Source organism: Microcaecilia unicolor, chromosome 7 (genome assembly GCF_901765095.1).
Source record: "Microcaecilia unicolor chromosome 7, aMicUni1.1, whole genome shotgun sequence".
Classification (NCBI taxonomy): domain Eukaryota; kingdom Metazoa; phylum Chordata; class Amphibia; order Gymnophiona; family Siphonopidae; genus Microcaecilia; species Microcaecilia unicolor.
The window spans coordinates 231,093,245-231,117,958 of NC_044037.1; the positions used below are offsets into that span (position 1 = coordinate 231,093,245).

General features: G+C 43.6%; 1 protein-coding gene across 2 annotated transcripts in view; it reads right to left on the reverse strand.

Annotated features, from left to right (window-relative positions):
- The window catches only part of BBS5 (Bardet-Biedl syndrome 5), a 63,478-nt gene that overhangs the window by 24,774 nt on the left and 13,990 nt on the right, over positions 1-24,714 (reverse strand). For both annotated transcript variants that reach the window (XM_030210492.1, XM_030210491.1), the window contains 4 exons: positions 12,637-12,686; positions 11,441-11,568; positions 10,254-10,389; positions 6,110-6,205 (listed from right to left, as the gene is read on the reverse strand). In XM_030210492.1, the coding sequence (XP_030066352.1) occupies positions 6,110-6,205; positions 10,254-10,389; positions 11,441-11,568; positions 12,637-12,686 (410 nt within the window). The remainder of the gene's footprint in view (positions 1-6,109; positions 6,206-10,253; positions 10,390-11,440; positions 11,569-12,636; positions 12,687-24,714) is intronic.

Here is a 24,714-nt window from a genome sequence, read left to right on the forward strand (position 1 = left end):
AACTGGCTCTTGAAGCATGTATATGCCAACACTTGTATATGCACCTACTCTGAAGTTAGTTTAAACGCTTACATGTACTCAATGCATTTGCTTATGTATTTCAGAAAAATGCCCATGTACGTTGCAACTCTGACCCTGCTCTGCCCAAACTATGAGCCATGGGAATGTTTATATGCAGATCACATAAAAGCAGGTATACACTTTCCATATATCTATATATCTTTTTTTTTGCGCATGTTTGTGGTCACACAAGGTAAAATTATGTATAATCATACCTGATAATTTTCTTTCCATTACAATATTATAAAACTAGTTTCACATGTAGAAAAACGCTTTATAAAATTATCCCCTAAATGTTTTATCAAGTATCAGGTTTTATTAATAAATATTTTGAAAGTTGATAACAGCCTGGCTAAGAGAGACTTCTGTACATCCTGAAAACTGTATTCAAGAAGAAAGGAATGGAGATTGCAATTATGTCACCATGGGCAGAATAAGTCTGTCTTGAATTTGTCCCGTGACCTGGAGTCACCCAGTACTCTAGACAGGGGCATTAGTCTGGTGGCTAAATAAAGCAAACCTAAATTTACCATGTACCATTTCCTCAAGTATCAAATCGTACTCATGGATCTGCAACAGGCAGAGATGGTGACTGAATTTGTTGAATACTGCATTTCAAATGGTATATTCCTTGGCATTTGAACTGACTGGTTGAGAAACAGAACAGATTAAGTTTTAAAATAAAATGTCAGGCTAGGACAGCCAGGATTATACGGAAGCATAAACATAATATTCTTTACAGCAATTTTAAAATCTATGACAAGACAACTATAACCAGATCAAAAGATAACACAGAACTTGTAGGAAGTACTTTAAAAAAATATTTTTTTTCACATAAAAAACCTCATAGAAAATTACCCCATAGGGTATGTGCAACAAAGTACACGTGATGGCAAGAAGTAATATACTTTTATGTGACCAGTGTGTAAATGTATTCAGAAGCAGAGTTTGGGCAAAGCATGGGTGGAGACACAAAATATGCATGCAGTTTATAAAATACACACCTATGCAAGCACTTCATCAGCACACATATACACCTGATCCACAGCAGTGTAATTGTATGTACATGCATTTTAGCTGTGATTTCAGCAGATTATGGGAGATTATAAAAACAAGTGGAGGGGCATAATCAAACGGCGCCGGTGAAATCGATCTATTTTGGTGGCGCCGCAACAGCTGGCCGGAACCGTATTATCGAAAAAGATGGCCGGCCAACTTTTGTTTCGATAATACGGTTGGGGCCGGCCAAATGCCACAGATCGTCGGGTTTGAGATGGCTGACTTTGTTTTTCAGCGATAATGGAAACTGGAACCGGCCATCTCAAACCCGGCCAAATCCAAGGCATTTGGCCGTGGGAGGGGCCAGCATTCGTAGTGCACTGGTACTTCTGGATGTTTTTAGATCTTGCTGATCAGTTATGTTATGACTTACTTGTTCAGGACTGCTGTATTTTGTAATACTGTTTTGAGAAATGTTCAAGAAAGACTTCATACAAATGAAAAAAGTCCCTGCCGTGCATTTTCCCTTGATGGCCATCCCTGACGTGCACTTCCCTTAATAGCCTGGCCGTCTTTCTCTCCGAAAGTGCACTTCTCTTAATAGCCGTCTTTCTCCCCGAACAGGGAAATCAAAAGTTTTTGCACACTGCTTTTTTTGTAGTAACAGTGGGATTTGAACCAGCCACCTCTGCATTACAAGACCAGTGATGTAACCACTTGGCCACAGCTCCACTTACTTAGGTGTCCCTCCCTTTTGATTATACCCCTCCAGGTCTCTCTCAGCCACTCACAGACAGCTTAACGCACTGTGATTGGCTGAGAGAGACCTGATGGGGTATAATCAAAAGGGAGGAACAGCCAAGTAAGTGGAGCTGTGGCCAAGTGGTTACATTATGGCTCTTGTAATGCAGAGGTGGCTGGTTCAAATCCCACTGTTACTACTAAAAAAACTGTGAGCAAAAACTGTTTTGATTTCCCTGTTTGGGGAGAAAGCCGGCCATTTAGAGAAGTGCACTTTCGGAGAGAAAGACGGCCAGGCTATTAAGGGAAGTGCACGTCAGGGACGGCCATCAAGGGAAAATGAACGGCAGGGACTTTTTAAAATTTGTATGAAGTCTTTCTTGAACATTTCTCAAAACAGTATCACAAAATACAGCACTCCAGAATAAGTAAGTCATAACATAACTGATCAGCAAGATCCTTTTTTTTTTACGAGCTGGCCGACTGGCTTCCCCTCCTAGGAAGGAAATGTTTTAAAGTTTTTTTTGGGTTGGAGGGGGTTGGTGACCACTGGAGGAGTATGGGGAGGTCATCCCCGATGCCTTCCAGTGGTCATCTGGTCAGTTTGGGCATCTTTTTGAGACTTGGTCGTGAAAATAAATAGACCAAGTAAAACCGGCCAAATGCTCGTCATCGCCGGTTTTCTTTTTTCCATTATCAGCTGAAGCCGGCCATCTCGTAAGCACACCCACATCCCGCCTTCACTACCCTGCCGACACGCCCCCTTGAAGTTTAGCCGCCTCCGCGACGGAATGCCGGCGAGTGTGTCCAAAAATCGGCTTTCGATTATACCGATTTGGCCGGTTTTAGGAGATGGTCGGCCATCTCCCGATTTGTGTTGGAAGATGGCCGGCTATCACTTTCGAAAATAAGCTGGATAGGTGCCTATGTTGTTGTTTTAGGACAGCTTCAAAATAGGTACCCATTTGGCCTCCCAATCAGAGGGCCCCTTTTACCAAGCTGCGACAAAAAGAGGCCTGTTCTGGCATCAGCATGTGTGTGATGCGTGCCAAGGCCCCGCTTTTACCGCAGCGGGGAAAAGGTAGGTCTTGCTTTTCTGCAGGAAATGGCCGTGCGGCAAGTAAAGCACTTGCCGCATGGCCATTTCGGGAGGAGAGCCCTTACCACCCCCATTGAGGTGGCAGTAAGAGCTCCCACGCTAACGCTGATTACATGGTGCTCGGGAAAAGACCTGACCTGCTTCTATATATCATCTATAAGGGTACCCACCTCTGGAGTGCTGTCTTCCTTATAGTCCTCTAAAAAGTTAAGTACTGAAGTGACCTGCAAAATTAGCTCTTATGAATCTTTCATAGGGAAGAACTGCTCTGCCAAGGGATCCTCTCCTGGACTTCCAACCAACAGTTCTGTAACTGCTCTTCCTAATGTTCCAAACCAGCCTCAGCCAGGTATGGCTCCTCACTTGCCTGAAAGGATCCTTCATCCTCTAGATCCTATATCCATTCCAGCCATTGTCATTTGAGTGCACTTGGCCCACCAGAGGCCTGCTGCACGTGTGTCACCTGATCTCCTGGCTTCTTTAAACAGAAAACCTGGGGAAAACCCCACCCCTCTGGAGGATTGCTCTTCACTAGCACAGTAGCTTCTTAATCCAGGAAGTGGCTCCACTGCTTCTATGTGTGGTGGTCCAGCCGGTGTGCTGACTACATCCAAGATGGTGGCGATTCCCGCCAAACTCGAGACCACTGCAATCTTAAAAGATGGGTCCTGTGCCCGCGTGCTCTCTTGCTAACTGGTGAAAGAGAAAGTGGGATGTTTGACCACGGAGACCAAAGACTGGAAAGATGGATTCTTCAAAAAACAAACGTTTAATTGATAAAAAGACTCGACACAAGCATTGTGTTTCGGCCGCTAGGCCTGCATCAGGAGTCACATTGGGCGGAGAGTAACTGATGCGTGAATGGTGGAAAATATGAACTGGTCAAGTATAAGATCAATGAAGACGGTCTTTAAAAGACTTTTAGATGAAAAAGAGTTGCTCGACAATGAGTTAGGTGAACCTTTTGTTCATGCTGGTAACCTAACTCATTGACGAGCAAATCTTTTTCACTGATCTTATACTTGACCAGTTCATATTTTCCACCATCTGCGCATCAGTTACTCTCCACCCATTGAGACTCCTGATGTAGGCCTAGCAGTCGAAACACAACGCTTGTGTCGAGTCTTTTTATCAATTAAACATTTGTTTTTTGAAGAATCCATCTTTCCAGTCTTTGGTTTCCGTGGTCAAACATCCCACTTTCTCTTTCACTTTGTGCCTCTCGTGGGATGTTCGAGTTCTCCGCCTCCGGCGGATTTTCCTGGACATATACTTCTGCTAACTGGGCCTTCTCAACCACCCTGGACTCAGCCACAGAATCTCAGACCCCTGCTGTGCACTGTACAAGGTCTACAAATCAAAAATTCCTTAGTGGAGAGTTAGTAGAGTACCAAATACAAAGACTCCTCAAAACTTCAAGATTTAAGATTGCACTATTAATGTAAATGTTTTGAATATTTTAATATTATACAGACCATCATTCATTTACAAACAGCAGCTACAAAAGAACTACTCTATATGGCTATTGTTGTTGCACCATTAATGAAACGCTAGCCTTGGCGTCAATTTTAGTGACTGTGTCCCAATAACGCTATTCACAGGAGCTATAACTTAAGCCTCTTGACATCATAGGTCTCTAGTGATACACCACGATCCCCTGAATTCTATAAAATGGCACCTAAATTGCACATGCAAACTTGGGCTTGTGCCCAATTTGCATGTGCAATTTAATTGAATAACGAGCCAATTAGTGTAGATACTGGAATTTTAACAAGCAATTATTGGTGCTAATTGGCTTTAAAATTTACGTATATAAATTTTATGCGCAGATCCAAAAAATGGGGCGTGACTATGGGAGGGTTATGGGTGGATCAGGGACGTTCCTTTAATTTGTGTGCACTGTTATAGAATTTGGGGGATTTGCTCCTAATCTATGTGCAGGGATTGGGCTTTGCTGGTGTAAATGGCTGTGCCTAAAAGTAGTTGCGGTTGTGGTTCCCAACACTAAGCGGTATTCTATAAACATCGTGTAACTTTGAGCACCGTTTATAGAATAGAGCTTAGCGGTTTTTTTGGCACAGTGCCATTTATAGAATTTAGTCCCATATATATTTGCGCTAATAAAAATCACAGTTCAATCCAACTAAAATGCTCTTGCATATCCCTAAAGTGAAAAATAACATACAGAATGCAAACTTTATTTATAAAGAACAATTTTGGATACTTAATTTAGCAGCTGTGGGCCCTGGGGGTTTAAATGAAAGTGTGGAATGGAATACAATTTTTTGAAAATTGTTTCCTTTTCGTTGGGCCGGTGTTCCTGTGATATATTTTCAATAAAGTTGTGTTTATTACATACTTGATGCACTTAACATAGGATGTCTGACCATATAAGGTAGTCTCCTTTTTCCAGATGTTGAGCCTCCTCAACATTTAATACCTGTTAGCTTTATGGCATGAGCACACACGTTCCTGAAGCCGGATACGAAACAAGGACCCTTGTTGGACCTAATTTATGAGCCTGGAGGGAGCTATTCTGGAATCAGCTTACAGCTCAGTTAAGTTTCTTGTATTGAAGACTTTGCACTTATTATAAGTATTTTTTCCTTTGGGGATTTGAACGGACATTTTTAATTGTATTGGACTGTGATTTTTATTAGCATAAACATATATAGTGGTATATCACTAGAGACCTATGAAGTCAAGAGGCTGAAGTTATAGCTGCTGTGAATAACACTACTGGGGTACAGTCACTAAGATTTACACCAAGGTTAGCATTTCATTAATGATGCAACAACAATGACCATATAGAGAAGTTCTTTTGTAGCTGCCATTTGTAAATTACTGACTGTCTCTATAATATTTAAACATTCAAAGCATTTATATTATTGTGAAATTTTAAATCTTGAAGCTTTGAGGACTTTTTTATGTTTTTACTTGGCTTTTGAAGTTCACACTGGCTTCAAGGAGTCCAGTGTAGGCAATCTTTATGTACTGAATACCCTGTCTTAAGGTGTGTCACTTGTTCCTATTTTAAGGACTGAATATGCCCCTGATGCAGGCAGTACAGCTGCTGAAACATGTTGGGAGTTGTCTGAGAAACATACAAAAACCTTCATAAAATTACTCCCTTATTTAATAAATAAAACTCAAGAATGTTTTGATCTTTGAAAAATTTGCTTGAATACAGAAAAATGCTGGCATACTTACAATTTGTAGATATGGTATACTAACATTAAAGCTGTCATTCATGTTTGCATGCCAAACTATTCTTACATTAGTTATAAAAAATGTTCCCAAATTTCCCTGTAGAAAAAAAAAAGACATAGTAAGAATGCCAATTTTATTTTACCTCAATGAAACACAACAATGCTGTATTAACATGCTATATACTTATACGTATCTTAAAAAATAAAACAGAGTTAAGAAAGCTATTTTTCTGGCAAAAGCAGCAGATTTTTTTCTACTTCCATATCTGCTCTCTAATTCATGAAATGGACTACTTCCTATAAACAGTTTTTTTTGACTGAGTCTTACAAGGATTAAAAGGCACATACTGAGAGAATAAATACTGAAAATGCAGTTATCCAGCCACAAATCATTTTTAAATGCTGTTAATTTTGTCTTTTAAAAACAGTACTGGTTAGTAGTGCAATCAACACATGATGACATAATTAACATTTTATGATTCCAATAAAAATTATAAAGATGAAAATGTAAAACTAAGCATATCTTATTATAACGATGTCTATATATTAACCATGTCCCCCTAGATACTCCATACTTTCCTTGTCTTCCCTTGCCCATTCCTTTCTTCACCATAACCATCCCCATTTCCTTATCTATCTTCATTACTCCTTCCCATGTTAATTAACATATACTTAAAGCATTCTATTATTATGTTACATTATAGTTCTTAATATTCTTCTTAATAAATCTAATAATTGTAAATCTGTTAACTATGTAAGCCGCATTGTACCTGCTTCTGTGGGAAAGTGCGGGGTACAAATGTAATAATAAATAAATAAATACAGTAATAAATCAAGATATATATTTAGATTTTTAACCTTCTAGAATATGATAAACATGCTACATAGATGACAGTAATAGCACGTGTGTTTAAACTGCAAATACACTTAAGGGATAATTCATTTATGCACCGATTATGCAATAAATGATTAGAAAACTGGCATATATGCGCAAATGTGTAGACAAACTTGTGTAAATGCCGGATACACATGTAAATACCAGATGCATGTCTACATACTATTCTGCAACTATGTGCATATTTTCAATGGCACATAGTCTGCTGGTGGGCATACAGTGGGGGAAATAAGTATTTGATCCCTTGCTGATTTTGTAAGTTTGCCCACTGACAAAGACATGAGCAGCCCATAATTGAAGGGTAGGTTATTGGTAACAGTGAGAGATAGCACATCACAAATTAAATCCGGAAAATCACATTTTGGAAAGTATATGAATTTATTTGCATTCTGCAGAGGGAAATAAGTATTTAATCCCTCTGGCAAACAAGACCTAATACTTGGTGGCAAAACCCTTGTTGGCAAGCACAGCGGTCAGACGTCTTCTGTAGTTGATGATGAGGTTTGCACACATGTCAGGAGGAATTTTGGTCCACTCCTCTTTGCAGATCATCTCTAAATCATTAAGAGTTCTGGGCTGTCGCTTGGCAACTCGCAGCTTCAGCTCCCTCCATAAGTTTTCAATGGGATTAAGGTCTGGTGACTGGCTAGGCCACTCCATGACCCTAATGTGCTTCTTCCTGAGCCACTCCTTTGTTGCCTTGGCTGTATGTTTTGGGTCATTGTCGTGCTGGAAGACCCAGCCACGACCCATTTTTAAGGCCCTGGCGGAGGGAAGGAGGTTGTCACTCAGAATTGTACGGTACATGGCCCCATCCATTCTCCCATTGATGCGGTGAAGTAGTCCTGTGCCCTTAGCAGAGAAACACCCCCAAAACATAACATTTCCACCTCCATGCTTGACAGTGGGGACGGTGTTCTTTGGGTCATAGGCAGCATTTCTCTTCCTCCAAACACGGCGAGTTGAGTTCATGCCAAAGAGCTCAATTTTTGTCTCATCTGACCACAGCACCTTCTCCCAATCACTCTCGGCATCATCCAGGTGTTCACTGGCAAACTTCAGACGGGCCGTCACATGTGCCTTCCGGAGCAGGGGGACCTTGCGGGCACTGCAGGATTGCAATCCGTTATGTCGTAATGTGTTACCAATGGTTTTCGTGGTGACAGTGGTCCCAGCTGCCTTGAGATCATTGACAAGTTCCCCCCTTGTAGTTGTAGGCTGATTTCTAACCTTCCTCATGATCAAGGATACCCCACGAGGTGAGATTTTGCGTGGAGCCCCAGATCTTTGTCGATTGACAGTCATTTTGTACTTCTTCCATTTTCTTACTATGGCACCAACAGTTGTCTCCTTCTCGCCCAGCGTCTTACTGATGGTTTTGTAGCCCATTCCAGCCTTGTGCAGGTGTATGATCTTGTCCCTGACATCCTTAGACAGCTCCTTGCTCTTGGCCATTTTGTAGAGGTTAGAGTCTGACTGATTCACTGAGTCTGTGGACAGGTGTCTTTCATACAGGTGACCATTGCCGACAGCTGTCTGTCATGCAGGTAACGAGTTGATTTGGAGCATCTACCTGGTCTGTAGGGGCCAGATCTCTTACTGGTTGGTGGGGGATCAAATACTTATTTCCCTCTGCAGAATGCAAATAAATTCATATACTTTCCACAATGTGATTTTCCGGATTTAATTTGTGATGTGCTATCTCTCACTGTTACCAATAACCTACCCTTCAATTATGGGCTGCTCATGTCTTTGTCAGTGGGCAAACTTACAAAATCAGCAAGGGGATCAAATACTTATTTCCCCCACTGTACATATGGGAGAGACGCACAGTTATAGAGTACTATAAGTTATGCATCTATCTCCTGTAACTGGGCACACACACTCACACCAGCTCTTTGTTTGGCATATGTGCATATATACTGTGGAAGGGTCCAACAGGGGACCAAAGACAAGTGGACAATTTGTGTCAGTCAAATAAAGAAGAATTATTAAATTCTTCTGATGATGAGAGCTGTAACCTTGGAGGGAATGAGCTGTGAATATTACCTACATAAGTAATGCCACACTGGGAAAAGACCAAGGGTCCATCGAGCCCAGCATCCTGTCCACGACAGCGGCCAATCCAGGCCAAGGGCACCCGGCAAGCTTCCCAAACGTACAAACATTCTCTACATATTATTTCTGGAATTGTGGATTTTTCCCAAGTCCATTTAGTAGTGGTTTATGGACTTGTCCTTTAGGAAACCGTCTAACCCTTTTTAAAACTCTGTCAAGCTAACCGCCTTCACCACGTTATCTGGCAACGAATTCCAAAGTTTAATTACGCGTTGGGTGAAGAAAAATTTTCTCTGATTTGTTTTAAATCAGAGAAACACTGTAGTTTCATCGCACGCCCCCTAGTCCTAGTATTTTTGGAAAGCCTGAACAGACGCTTCACATCCACCTGTTCCACTCCACTCATTATTTTATATACCTCTATCATGTCTCCCCTCAGTGGTCTCTTCTCCAAGCTGAAAAGCTCTAGCCTCCTTAGTCTTTCTTCATAGGGAAGTCGTCCCATCCCCGCTATCATTTTAGTCGCCCTTTGCTGCACCTTTTCCAATTCTGCTATATCTGCTATATATTATTGGTAACTGCTGAACCAGAATGTACTATACAGGACCTTGAACCTAGACATGAAACTATGCAGAAGGGTGGAAATGTGTGTGGTCTAGCCAGGAAATGTGTGTGTGTCTAGCGAAAGAGGTTAACGTGTGCGGTAAATGTTACAAGCAATGTGTGAGAAAGGACAAAAGAGTATATTGTTATCCAAATTTGTAATCATGTAATGGAATGTGTAGTCATGCTGATTACTACTAATAAAAGCCAGAGCCAAGAAGGGAATTCTGAAGTCAGTCAAGCAAAGCTGCTAGATTTTGCAGCTGTAAGACTGCTTCCCTAAAGCTTTAGGGAAGTCAGGCCTACATGAAGAACTCCTGCTGTTGTCATAAGACTTTTTATTTAAAACATTTTTTAGTTAGTAGTTGGATTATTTACTTTTAATTGTAACTCCTTGGAAATGCCCACATTAATTACTTGCTTGTGATCTGCTTTGAACCTTCAGAGGGAATTCGCGGAATATAAATGTGGAATTAGATTAGATTACATTTTGTTATACTGAGATAATTGTAACTTTTTCACTGGACAGACCCCCCAAAAAAGATCTGAAAAATTTGTTTATTAAATAATCATCTGTTCTCTGCTTTACCTGATCACTGGATAAATTCCACACCCCATTGATTTTGTCATATACTTGTTCTTGTGGTAAAAGTCTCAGCTGTTTGTTTTGAATCAGTGCACCTCTCAGTTTCAGATCACGATACATTTTAGATGTTTCATATGCTCTACAACAAATACAAAACAAAACTTTTTAATACTTATTTCTGTTCATAATTCAATCTTGAATTACTAGTCAACATGTACTTAACTTGTTATCTCCCTCTCACACTCCTTTGTTCCTCGGCTGTCTCTGCCAATCACCCCTCCTCAGAGGGCATGTCTGGGAAGCTTAGAGAATCCTTGCCAGCCCAACAACCAGAGGCATCTCTGCCAAGAGTACCCTCAATACCACTTGATCGCTGACGGGGACTACCACAAGAGTATCAGCCATTTTGCCTCCCTAGGGCTGGGTGCATCACACCAAGGCAGAGCTGATCCAAATCCTGAAATATCATACTGCAGTGCCACAGATCCAGACCAACACTTACCAATTTTATTTACAAATCATCATAGATAATAGAAGAACTATATTGTTATAAAATATTTAAGCTTCAAGGAATTGAGTTCTATATTTATTTTTTTTCTTGAACACTTTACTGTATTGATTCCATAATTGGGATATGGGGGCACTTCTGGCTGTGAAAGTTTTACTAACCATGAATACACTAAATATATGATAAAGATTTATAAAGCTTAATTTAATTTTTCATCAAGCTTTTATTAAATTAAATCAACTGAAAAAAATACACCTAGAAGGAAATGTGCACACCACAAAAATACTGATAAATACCTATTTTCAGTATCCTCCAAAAATACTTAACTCCTGAAAAATAAACATCTAAATTATCACAATGAATTAACAGTATTTCTGACCTGACATACCAGAACTCACAAAGCTCATTTTCTACTAGTGTACAATGCCTTTATCTAGCTCAGAGGTCTTCAAATCCAGTCCTCAACCCAGTCAGGATTTCAGGATTTCCACAATGAATATGCATGAGATTGGTTTGCAGGTGCTGCATCCACTGCATGGAAATAGATCTCGCACAAATTCATTGTGGAAACCAGGCTCGGATGTGAACCTCGAAGACTGGCTTTGAGGAAACTCGATCTAGTTCATATGATCAGTATAAATACAACACAAGCTACATAAAGCATACAAAATACTGCAGCTACCTGTGTACAGCAATGACTGAAGTGAAGAGCCGAGGACTTCCAGGAACCAGATTAGTAAAGATGAATTCAAAGCGAGTATTATTACATTTGGTTAATATATAAAGAGCCTCAGTCTGGCCACGCAATTTCTGTAAAATAAGTTGCCAACAACAGCAAAAAGGGACTTAACGCCATTAAATTGTATTAATTAGACAATAAAATTAGAAGTGGACTGCATGCACATGGCTAAACAAGCGAACAAGCTGGGATATCAGAGAAATAACATTTTAGAATGCAAGAGTGTTACTTAGGGAGTTTGTAAATTTTTTTAATGTACTTAATGACGCATCAAATGTTTACATGTCAAGTGGTGTGATAGGATAGTGGTGGAGGAGTGGCCTAGAAGTTAGAGCAGCGGCCTGAAAACCTTCAGTTCTAGCTGCAGCTCCTTGTGACTCTGGGCAAGTCACTTAACCCTCCATTGCCCCAGGTACAAAATAAGTACCCGTACATCACATGCAAACTGTTCTGATTGTAACCACAGAAAGTTAGTATATCAAGTCTCATTCCCATGTAGGCATCAAATCGAATGGCTAATCTTTTCTCCAGGTTTTCCCGCTTTGTTTTTGTGATCTCAGACTATGAGCCACTAAATGCTGCTCAATAAATACAAAGAAAGACGGATCAGATTTAGATCAGTCTTTTCATTGACACTGATTGAAGGGGAGGTAGGGTTACCTACAGTAAGGGAAAGGTTACAATCAAAGTGGTTTACATATTATATACATGTACTTATTTTATACCTGGGGCAATAGAAGGTTAAGTGACTTGCCCAGAATCACAAGGAGCAGCAGTGGGAATCAAATCCAGTTCCCCTGGATCTCAGGCCATTCCTCCACAACATTTTAAATCTTTCACTTTGTCTTAGACAGGATGGGAATTACTACTTCCTAATAAGCACTGGTTATGTTGGAGTTTTAAAAGTGTAATAAGCAAATAAGGAAGTGTAACTGTGATATCTATACAATAGTTCAAGGTGAACGAGACCATGAAGATTACATTTACAGGATTTTGAACATAAGAGTGATCATCATTCCCATCTCTCCTTAAGGTCATGAACCTGGAATGACAGGGATTCAAACTGATATAATAGCAGGACTAAGATATCAGGAATCTCCATCCCTCTCCCCCCCCACCCCTGATTGTTTCATACTTACTGAATTAGCAGTTCTCGTAGTAATATTTATAATGCAGTTGTAGCCAACAGCTGAAAACAAGTAAGAATGTTGTTAAAATGTGTAATATTTAATTTCATAAAGGCTGGTGAAATTATGACAGAAGAATGGTGCTCACAAGTGAGCGATGCTGATCCGCATCACCCAGTCCAGAATTTACCAAAGCTAAATGAGGGTTTTGTGGAGCGCAAGATGCGCACCACTGCTCAAGAACGAGTGCTTTCTGCCCGCCATGAGAACACGGTCTCCTCAGTTTCATACGATAGCAACAAATAAAGTAAAAATAATAAAGGAGACTCCTCCAACGGGAGGTGGGAGGGATTGTGAGAATACAAAGCCTGCTGTCCACGGAGAACACCTGCTACAAGTAAGTATCCTTGCTTTCTCAGAGGACAAGTAGGCTTATAATTCTCGCAAATGGGGAATCCTTAGCATCCGGGCTCACGAAAAACAACAAAAAACAAAAACTAGGCCTCCCAACTGTGAGAACATAACACAGATTAACCTGAAACTATATACAATCTGAATAAGAGTGCAGCCTGGAACAGAATAAAACGGGCCTAGGAGGGTGGAGTTGGATTCTAGAACCCAAAATGATTCTGCAGCAAACCGACTGTTGTGTCGGACATCCTGCTCAAGGCAGTAGTGTGATGTGAATGTGTGGATTGAAGACCACGTTGCAGCCTTGCAAATTTCTTCAATGGAGGCTGACCTCAAGTGGGCTACTGACATGGCCATGGCTCTGACATTATGAGCCGTGACATGACCCTCTAAGGCCAGCCCAGCCTGGGCATAAGTGAAGAAAATGCAATCTGCCAGCCAATCAGAAATAGTGCATTTCCCTGATTACGACCCCTATCCTGTTGGGATCAAAAGAAACAAAAAGCTGGGCGGACTGTCTATGGGGCCTTGTCCGCTCCATGTAGTAGGCCAATGCTCTCTTGCAATCCAAGGAGTGCAAGCTGCTTTCGCCAGGATGGGCATGAGGTTGGGGAAAGAATGCTGGCAAGACAATCGACTGGTTCAGAAGAACTCCGACACCACTTTCGGCAGGAACGTAGGGTGAGTGTGGAGGACTACTCTGTTGTAATGAAACTTACTATAAGGTGCATCCACTACTAAGGCCTGAAGCTCACCGACTCTACGAGCTGAAGTGACAGCCAGCAAGAAAATGATCTTCCAGGTCAAGTACTTCAGATGGTAGGAACTCAGTGGCTCAAAAGGAGCTTTCACCAGCTGGGTGAGAACAACATTGAGATCCCATGACATTAGTCGAAGTTTGACAGGGGGCTTTGACAAAAGCAAACCTCTCATGAAGTAAACAACTAGAAGCTGTCCAGAGATGACCTTATCTTCTACACGTTGAAAAGCACTAATTGCACTAAGGTGAACCCTTATGGAGTTGGTCTCAATACCAGACTCTGATAAGTGTAAAAGGTATTCAAGCATGGTCTGTGTATGGCAAGCAAGGGGTCTAGGGCCTTGCTCTCACACCAGATGGCAAACCTCCTCCATTTAAAAGAATAGCACCTTTTAGTGGAGTCTTTCCTGGAAGCCAGCAAGATCCAGGACACACCATCCGAAAGACCCAAGGAAGCGAATTCTAGGCTCTCAACATCCAAGCTGTGAGAGCCAGAGACTGGAGGTTGGGATGTAGAAGTGACCCCCTCGTACTGCATGATGAGGGTTGGAAAACACTCCAATCTCCATGGTTCTTCAGAGGATAATTCCAGAAGAAGAGGAAACCATGGCATAATCAGAATCATGGTTCCGCAGTCTTGTTTGAGTGTCAACAAAGTTTTCCCCACTAGAGGTATTGGAGGATACGCATACAGAAGTCCTGTCCCCTGAGGAGGAAGGCATCTGACGCTAGTCTGTCATGGATCTGAAGCCTGAAACAGAACTGAGGGACCTTGTGATTGAACTGAGTGGCAAAAGATCCACTGAGGGGGTGCCCCATGCTCACAAGATCTTGCAGGCAATGCCCATATTGAAAGATCACTCGTGCGGTTGCATTATCCTGCTCAGTATGTCAGCCAGGGCATTGTTTTTGCCTGCCAGATAAGTGGCTCAAAGGAACATACCATGTTTGCGGGCCCAATGCCACATCCTGATGGCCTCTGATAGAGGCTGTGATTCAGTGCCCCCCTGCTTGTTGGTATAATACACTGCAACCTGATTGTCTGTTTGGATAAGAACAATTTGGCGAGACAGGAGATCTCTGAAAGCCGTTAGAGCATTCCAGATCGCCCGGTGCTCCGGGAGATTGATCTGAAGATTTGTTTCCTGGGAGGACCAAACTCCTTCAGTGTGAAGCCCATCTACATGAGCTCTCCATCCTAGGAAAGATGCATCCATCATCAACACTTTTTGTGGCTGAGGAATTTGGAATAGAAGTCCCAGAGTCACAATGGATCAAATGGTCCACCACTGAAGGGAGCGTACAAGCTCTGGGGACACTTGGATGACATCTTCCAGACTCCCCGTAGCTTGATACCACTAAGAAGTGTATATCATAGAGGCCATGAAAAGGTGCAAACCATACATATTTCTAGTTTTTATTTTAATCCAGCTATTTTGCTTTTCTTGAGCTGGGAGCAGGCTTAAGAATTGCAAGACAGCTATAAATGAGTTTTTTCTGAAAGCTACCCTTCTAAGGCTGTGGTTTTGACATTTCGCCTATGTTAACTTGTGATAAGTTGCTGGTCAGCAACTAAGAGCCAGAGACTCCTATGACTCCTATGCAGTATCCAGATAACTACTACTACTACTTATCATTTCTAAAGTGCTACTAGACGTACGCAGCGCTGTACACTTGAACATGAAGAGACAGTCCCTGCTCGACAGAGCTTACAATCTAATTAAACAATCAAAAGGAGAAGTAAGTGGGTGTGGGTAAAACTATAGCTTTAGCAAGAGGGTGGGGGGCCGTAACAGGGTAATTTTACCCATTATCTAATGAAAACTTACATGACAGGCTCTGTCAATTTAAGGGAATAAATGATAGAATTTTATGGAACATGTTGGAACATGATACGGCACAACAGGAAACAGAATATTCTGGAAAGATGCATATTCATTAGGTAGGAAGGGTAATTATAATTAAGATAATGAAGAAAGGAAGAAAAAGTATTTAGGAGGAAACAGAACTGAGGATGGAGAGCCTCAGTGTGTCCACCAGCAGGTGGACATTATTGACAGCTTCCAGGGAAAACTCTTGTTTTTATTTGCTACATATTATACTGTATTGGGAGTTTATTTGTTACTATTTCAATAATTGCTAATTGGCTTTTTTGACAATTTGAATAAACATTTATTATGTCTAATACTTATTTAGTATCCAGAGTTTTTCTTGCCTGGAATTCTGCCTGGGGGAGTAAAGATTTACTAGAGGGTCCCCCCCCCAAGGAGATCTCCAGAAGGCAACTCCTGTCTCTGAGGCACAGACAAGAATGCTGAAGCCAGAGTCCACTGAACAGATCTCATGTGAAGGCGTGTCATGGGCATAACACAATTGTGGAGGCCATGTGGCCCAACAATCTCAACATCTGCCGAGCTGTGACCTGCTGAGAAGCACAAACCTTGGACAAGAATGCGAGAAGATTGTCTACTCGCGTGTCCAGGAGGTAGGCTCATACCATCCGAGCATTGAGCAGGGCTCCTATGAACTCCAATTGCTGGACAGGGAGGAGATTGGACTTAGGGTAGTTTAAAATGAACCCTAGTAGCTTGAGCACCCAAACAGTGCTGCATTGACTCCTGAGCACCCTCCTCTGAGGTGCTCTTCACCAGCCAATTGTCGAGATACAGGAACACATGAACTCCCAGTCTGCGTAGTGATGCTGCAACTACTGTTAGACATTTCATGAAGACCCTAGGAGCTGACATGAGGCCAAAAGGCAACAAGCGGTCCTGAAAGTGATGTGTTCCCAGCCAAAATCGAAGATACTTCTGGTGGGCTTGAAGTATCGGAATGTGAGTATATGCATCCTTTAAGTCCAGAGAGCACAGCCAATCGTTTTCTTGAATCATTAGGAGAAGGGTGCTCAGAGAAACCATCTTGAACTTTTCTCAGACTAGGATGAAAAGCATCCCCCGTTTTCTTTTGTACAAGAAGTACCTGGAATAGAATCCCTGCCCTTCCTCCCCTGGTGGAATGGGCTCGACCGCATAGGCCTTCAGAAGGGCGGAGAGTTACTCTTCAAGTACCTGCCTGTGCTGAAAGCTGGAGGAATGAGCTCTCGGTGGGCAATTTGGAGATTTGAGATGTCAATTCAGGGTGTATCCGAGATGGACTATTTGAAGAACCCACCAGCTGGAGGTTGTAAGAGGCCACCTTTGGTGAAAAAGTTTCAGCCTTCCCCTAACTCGCAAGTTGTCCGGGATGGACACTTGTACTGCAGCTATGTTCTGCTTGAGCAAGTCAAAAGCTCATGCCTTGCTTTTACTGGGGAGCAGTAGGGGCATTAGATGCACGCTGTTGATGTGAATGAGTGCACTGGGGTTGAGCCCGAGTAGGCTGGCGAGCCAAAGAGTTGTACCTACGCCTAGGATAGAAATAGGAACTCCTCCTTGGCTTGCCAAACGTCCTCCTAGCTGAGGAGGTTAATGCAGAAGGCGCCTGGCGGGAGAGAGGAGATTATCAGTGTGTTTTTTGATTTGATCTGTGACCTCCTCAACCTTCTCTCCAAAAAGGTTATCCCTCCCAGAATGGGGCATCCGCCAACCTCTGCTGAACAGAATATTCCATGTCAGAAACACACAGCCATGGGAGTCTGCGCATTGCTATACTTTGAGCATAAATCCTGTATGCCACATCAAAAGTGTTGTAAGTGCCTCAGCCAAGAACTTTCGACACATCTTCTGCTGCTTGACCAACTGGTGAACTGACTTGGCCTGCTCCAGAGGGAGCGTCTCAGCCAGGTCGGACAACTTGCACACCAAGCTATGCAAGTAGATGCTTGTGAAGAGCTAGTAAGTTTGTATACGGGAAAGGAGCATTGACGCCTGGTACATCTTCCTCCAAAAAGAATCCAGGGTTCTAGCTTCTCTACCTGGGGGCACCGAGGCATAGTCCCTGGAACTCCTGGCTCTTTTGAGAGTGCACTCCAGTACCATGGAACTGTGAGGCAACTGAGGCCTACCCAAACCAGCCGCACTGTGGAGCCAATACTGGGTGTCAATCTTCTTGGTCAAGACAAGGACTGATAGAGTGGACTCCCAGTTCCTGATGAGGACTTCCTTGAGCAATTTGTGGAGAGGTGCAGTCACAGACTCCTTAAGAGGAGATGTGTTGTCAAGAACTTCAAGCATCTTGGTCCTGGGCTCATCCTTCACTTCCAAAGGAAATGGAATGGCATCAGCCATTGCTGTTACAAAAGATGGAAATGAAAGGTTCTCTGGAGACTTTCTCCTTTCAGCACATCTTCGAGAATGGCATCAAGAAGGTGACTCCCGCCTTGAAGATTCCTCCATTGATGTCGAGGGAATGCTGGCTTGGGTGGCAGTCAACACCAGGGCTGCATGCAGTGCCGATGTCAGAGGCCATACTGCAGGCTGAGGGCCAAGCAGGGCCACAACGGGAGACAGGGTAGGCGCAAGAACCCCCGATGCCGATGCACACCATTAGAGAAGGCCATCCAGCAGCTCAGGGAGCAAGACCTGGATGCGCTCATCGAGGGTTGACACCAGGAAAAGCTGGGGTGCCAGCTGAGGCACAGGGTGCAGAACTGCTGGGTCAACCTGGGAGCTGGATCTTGGCTACTAGCAGACTGGCGCATCGGCATCTCCTGTATGGAGGGGGTGTGGTCCTCCTGGCGCTGATGTTTCTCAGGTGCTGAATCATTCGACGCCCCGGAGCTCCTGGCACCATGCGTCGAGGGCGACAATGACCATGCTTCTTGGCCTTTGCCTGAAGTGTGTCGCCAAAGCTCCTATGTGCCGAGGATGACGTTGAATCTACACATCGCCTCAGGGTTGGGTTTGACGATGGAAAGTCCTGGAGGCCTTGAGGTAGGTGGAGACCCACTTGATGCTTCATTGCTTCCAGTGTCTTATGAACGCTCCCGGTGCAATGCTCGACGCTGACGCCGATGCCGACGTCAAGGAACTGGACTTGGCTCAAAAATCCTCTCTAATTGAGCCTCTTTGGAAACCTGGGTTCTCTTCTTCATATGAAGACAAACACAGTGGGGCTATGGTCAGGCCCAAGACACTGCAGACACTAAGAATGGGTGTCCTTTCCAGAGATTGTCCGATTGCACCAGGTACAGTGCTTGAAGCCACAAGGAACCTTTGTGGACACGGAAGGAAAAACTTTGTCAACTAAATTAAACGACAGTATGGTGCCTGAAAAAGGGGAAAGGCACAGAAAAAGAAAGTGAAAGTTCACGATCGAAGTCAAGGCCTAAAAGCGGCATGATGATGACGGAAAACAAATGAAACTTAAAATCAGGCAAAATTACTAACAAAATTAAAGGAAAATAAAGGACGGCAGTTCTAACAAAAGGAACACAATAAAAATGAGAAAGAACAAAAAAAAGTTCTTTAGCACCGAGCAATATGAGGAAACGGTAAAAAAACATGCCCTCTCCTCACCATGGAAAAAGAACTGAGTAGACTGCATTCTCGTGGCAGGCGGGAAGTCACGCATGCGTGGTGCAGTGGCGTAGCCAGAAGTCAATTTTTGGGTGGGCCAACAGGTTGGATGGGTGGGCACTAGACAGTGGTGTGCTGGTAAATGTTTAACAACAGGCTCTCTCCCCGGTCCACCTCTGCACCCCCCAATCCACCTGTGCACCTCCCCTCAAAATTGCAGAGCTGGCTATAGCCGGGGAGAGAGCCTGGGGTGGGGGGGCAATGCATTACTGTCTCCAGGAAAAAAAATTTAAATGATCCCAGGTTCCAATTTAATTCATGTTTAATGTGGGATAAAATGCCATAAATAAGTAAATAAATATAAACTTTTAACGCTGAGCACCTGATTCTCAAAGTGGACATATTCCAAACACTATAATGAAAATAAAATGATTTTTTCTACCTTTGTTGTCTGGTGACTGTTTTTCTGATCATGCTGGCCCAGTATCCGATTCTGCTGCTATCTGTCCTCTTAACTCCGTTTCCAGGGCTTCCTTTCCATTTATTTGTTTACTTTCCGCCTTTCTTCTTCATTTCTTGTCCTACATCCGTAAGTAAAAGCTGGGTCCTCCGCAAACTTGACTGTCCAGTGGATCCAGCTTTTGCCTATTTTCTTCATCCATGTGCAGTTTTTCTACTCTCTTCCTTTTCTGTTATCTCATCTCCTTCCTCACTCCTCCCTCCCCCTCCATGTCCAGCAACCCTCCTCTCCCCCCTACCCTCCCCTCCATCCACCCATGTCCAGCAACTCTCCTCTCCCCTGCCCTCTCCCCTTCTTCCACCATGTCCAGCAAACCTCCTCTCCCCTTCCCTCCATCCAGCAACCCTCCTCTCCCCTTCTTCCACCATGTCCAGCAACCCTCTTCTCCCCTTCCCTCCATCCTGCAACCCTCCTCTCCCCTTCTTCCACCATATCCAGCAACCCTCCTCTCCCCGTCTTCCACCATGTCCAGCAACCCTCCTCTCCCCTTCCCTCCATCCAGCAACCCTCCTCTCCCCTTCTTCCACCATGTCCAGCAACCCTCCTCTCCCCTTCCCTCCATCCAGCAACCCTCCTCTCCCCTTCCCTCCATCCAGCAACCCTCCTCTCCCCTTCTTCCACCATATCCAGCAACCCTCCTCTCCCCTTCTTCCACCATGTCCAGCAACCCTCCTCTCCCCATCCCTCCATCCAGCAACCCTCCTCTCCCCTTCTTCCACCATATCCAGCAACCCTCCTCTCCCCTTCTTCCACCATGTCCAGCAACCCTCCTCTCCCCTTCCCTCCATCCAGCAACCCTCCTCTCCCCTTCTTCCACCATATCCAGCAACCCTCCTCTCCCCTTCTTCCACCATGTCCAGCAACCCTCCTCTCCCCATCCCTCCATCCAGCAACCCTCCTCTCCCCTTCTTCCACCATATCCAGCAACCCTCCTCTCCCCTTCTTCCACCATGTCCAGCAACCCTCCTCTCCCCTTCCCTCCATCCAGCAACCCTCCTCTCCCCTTCTTCCACCATGTCCAGCAACCCTCCTCTCCCCTTCCCTCCATCCAGCAACCCTCCTCTCCCCTTCTTCCACCATATCCAGCAACCCTCCTCTCCCCTTCTTCCACCATATCCAGCAACCCTCCTCTCCCCTTCTTCCACCATATCCAGCAACCCTCCTCTCCCCTTCTTCCACCATGTCCAGCAACCCTCCTCTCCCCTTCCCTCCATCCAGCAACCCTCCTCTCCCCTTCTTCCACCATGTCCAGCAACCCTCCTCTCCCCTTCCCTCCATCCAGCAACCCTCCTCTCCCCTTCTTCCACCATATCCAGCAACCCTCCTCTCCCCTTCTTCCACCATGTCCAGCAACCCTCCTCTCCCCTTCTTCCACCATATCCAGCAACCCTCCTCTCCCCTTCTTCCACCATGTCCAGCAACCCTCCTCTCCCCATCCCTCCATCCAGCAACCCTCCTCTCCCCTTCTTCCACCATATCCAGCAACCCTCCTCTCCCCTTCTTCCACCATGTCCAGCAACCCTCCTCTCCCCTTCCCTCCATCCAGCAACCCTCCTCTCCCCTTCTTCCACCATGTGCAGCAACCCTCCTCTCCCCTTCTTCCACCATGTCCAGCAACCCTCCTCTCCCTTCCCTCCGTCCAGCAACCCTCCTCTCCCCTTCTTCCACCATATCCAGCAACCCTCCTCTCCCCTTCTTCCACCATGTCCAGCAACCCTCCTCTCCCCTTCCCTCCATCCAGCAACCCTCCTCTCCCCTTCTTCCACCATGTGCAGCAACCCTCCTCTCCTCTCCCGTCTGCCCTGTTTCCTTCCTGCCCCCCCCCCCACCGTACCTTTAAATATTATAGTTTTGCTGGAGTCGCGGGCAGCCGGCATTGAACACATCGGCAGGCTTATGCCGGTTCCAGCAGCCTTCCCTCTTCCCTCGTTGCAAGTCGGATGATGGCTCCGCCCTCTTCTGACGTATTTCCTGTATCTACGAGGGCGGAGCCATCATCCGACTTGCAACGAGGGAAGAGGGAAGGCTGCTGGAACCGGCGTAAGCCTGCCGATGTCTTCAATGCCGGCTGCCCGCGACTCCAGCAAAACTGTAATATTTAAAGGTACGGCGGGCGGCGGCGGCGGGGGGGCGGGGCAGTGGCGGGCTGGGGAGGCTTAGCCTCCCCAAGCCTCTTATACGGGGCGCCTATGCTGCCGTGAGAGAGAGGGAGGCAGAGGCAGGATCGGAGCTCAGCCTGCTCCCTCCGCTCCGCTGCCTCCACTGCTGGGTGGGCCTGAACCAAAACTGGGTGGGCCTGGGCCCACCCAGGCCCACCTGTGGCTATGCCCCTGGCGTGGTGGAGTGCATCTTGCGCTCCACAAAGCTTTAGTAAATTCCGACTGGGCAACGCGGATCAGTCACCCACTGGTGAGAATTACAAGCCTGCTTGTCTTCGGAGAAATTCGAGTTTAAGTTCAAGAAAAATGCTGAGAAGAGTGAAAGACATTCCTTAACTTTCAAAAGGTACAGTGAGTCATTTAAGTGGTGCCTTATCCAAAGGACATCAAAATAAAGATAAGAATTAAACTAGACTGGTATTGCACCATTATTTTCATTTGGATTTGTCTTGAACAAGCTTTTACAATGATAAAGTACATTTTTAACAGAATTGTATTACCATTGCAAGGTCACTTTCAGATTTATTTATTTGGATTTAGCTCACACCTCTTTCTTTTTTCTTTTAGGTCAAATAATTTTTATTAAGTATTGAAAATAGGAATATAGAAAATGCTAAATACAATACAAAACATTTGTAACATATGATTTGATTGTACAGGTTAAGGTACAAAAGTCCAAGCATTTTTGACTATAATAATAATATACAGTAATATGGAACGTATATAATTCCACCAATGGAATGTTGTACATATAGAGTTGGATTTCCAATGTAGAAGAACTGTCTTTAATGCAGTAGTTATTAAGATATCAAAAAGTATTTTCTGTGTATCAGAAAGACAATCTTGCATGGCTGAAGAGCGAAATATGAGTATATAATAAGACAAAGGTCTTGTGATTGGTAGAAGTTGTTTTATAAAGTCCCAGACATCTGACCAATAAGATTTCAAATAATTACAGTCAAACAGCATGTGTTGGAGAGTACTGGGTGTCACCTGACATTTTCAACAAGCAGAAGATTTTTTACTAACTGGAACATCACTAGATTTAACAGGTGTCCAAATAGCTTTGTGTAATGCTCTGTTACTATTTTTCCATAAATATTTTCATTTTGATGGAGTAAAAGAATATTATAAATCTGTCACCAGCATAGTGTGAATAATTAAGGGCATCTTACAATTACTAGATAGAATCCTATATAATAAAACGCACCTCCAACATTCTGAAGCTGACTGCATGGCTGAGGCATTCCTGCTCTCTGTATCCATCTCCTGAATTGACCTCACGTACTTCCGGGTTCGTCACAAGCAGAAGTGACCAACCACACAAGGTTTCTCAGCTTCAGAATGTTGGAGGTGCATTCTATTAAATAGGATTGGTCAGTTCCTTGAAGAACAGCCAGAGCTCAGCGTCCTGCACAGTAACGCTCAGACACCAGAGGGGGGGGGGGCATCTCTGTCACATATACACTATCTGTCAGCTAAGAGTTTGGAGAATATCTTACTATTGTAATTTATTAGGGATATAGGTCTATAATGTTTGATCAATAATGGGTCTCTTTGGTTTTGGAAAGACAGCAGTAACTACTTCAGTAAAAGTACTAGCACTTTGTTTGTGCTCAAAAAAGGATTGATATAGAGTTAGCAATTTGGGGATGAGTAAAGTCTGAAATGTCCTGAAAACTCAACACCAAAACCATCTCCTTCGGGTGCTTTATTGGGCTTAAGGTTGTGTATAGCTTGTCGTATTTCTACGGTGGATATTTGTGAATTCAATTCAGTGATGAGTTTAGGGGATAATTGAGGTAGTAGTGGGGCTCATTTTCAAAACATTTTCAAAACACTTAGACTTACACAGTTACAGTCTAAGCACTTTGAAAATGAGCCCCAGTATATCTTCAAGAAAACTGTGAATTTGGAGATCAGTTGGGTGAGCAGTACAGGTGTATAAATTTTCATAAAATTCCTTCAATTTAGAAGTTATATCATTAGGATTTGTATATAGCTTATTCTCAGATTTTATAGCTTGTATTTTAGTTGTTTTGTTTCTTTTTCTCAAATAGTTTGCCATTAAGCCATCAAGCCGCATTGAGCCTGCCAAGAGTGAGAAAGCGCGGGGTACAAATGTAACAAAAAAAAAAATTGTCCTGCTTTAAACCTATGCTCGTAAAATAAAGCATTACCATGTTGAACTGTCATTCCTGCTTTTTCAGATGAGAGTATTATATTGAAATTTTAGTTTACACAATTGTGTTTTATCTAAATTATTACGTTGTTCTTTCCTGTTTTTTTTTGTTTTGATGAAAAAGCTATAGTTTTACCTCTAAAATATGCCTTGACTGCATCCCAAATCGAGGACGGCGAAATAACCTTCAAATTCTTGGTATATTTGAAGGTGAAGAAGGCAAGACTCCTATAATATTTTTTTTAAATGGTTACCAGAAATCCTCAATATTCAATTTGATCATCCTTTAGAATTTGAATGAGCCCATCCAATGCCTACATGAGTGCAGCCTGTAGGATCCGGCATTTAGATCTGGTGTACCATTGTTATGGACGTAGTTATGTATCTAAGCTATTAGCTAATTGGATAAAGGAGTCATCTTTGTGCCAACTTGGTGTTAAACCGCCAGTTTCGTGTGAGAACAGTGGATGAATTAAATTCCAAAGTGAGAGCTATGCAAGTTTGATGATATGACCCTCCAGACTCAGCCCAGTTTGGGCATAAGTTAAGTAAATGCAGTCTGCTAGCCAATTTAAAAGAATGCATTTACCAATGGCAGTCCC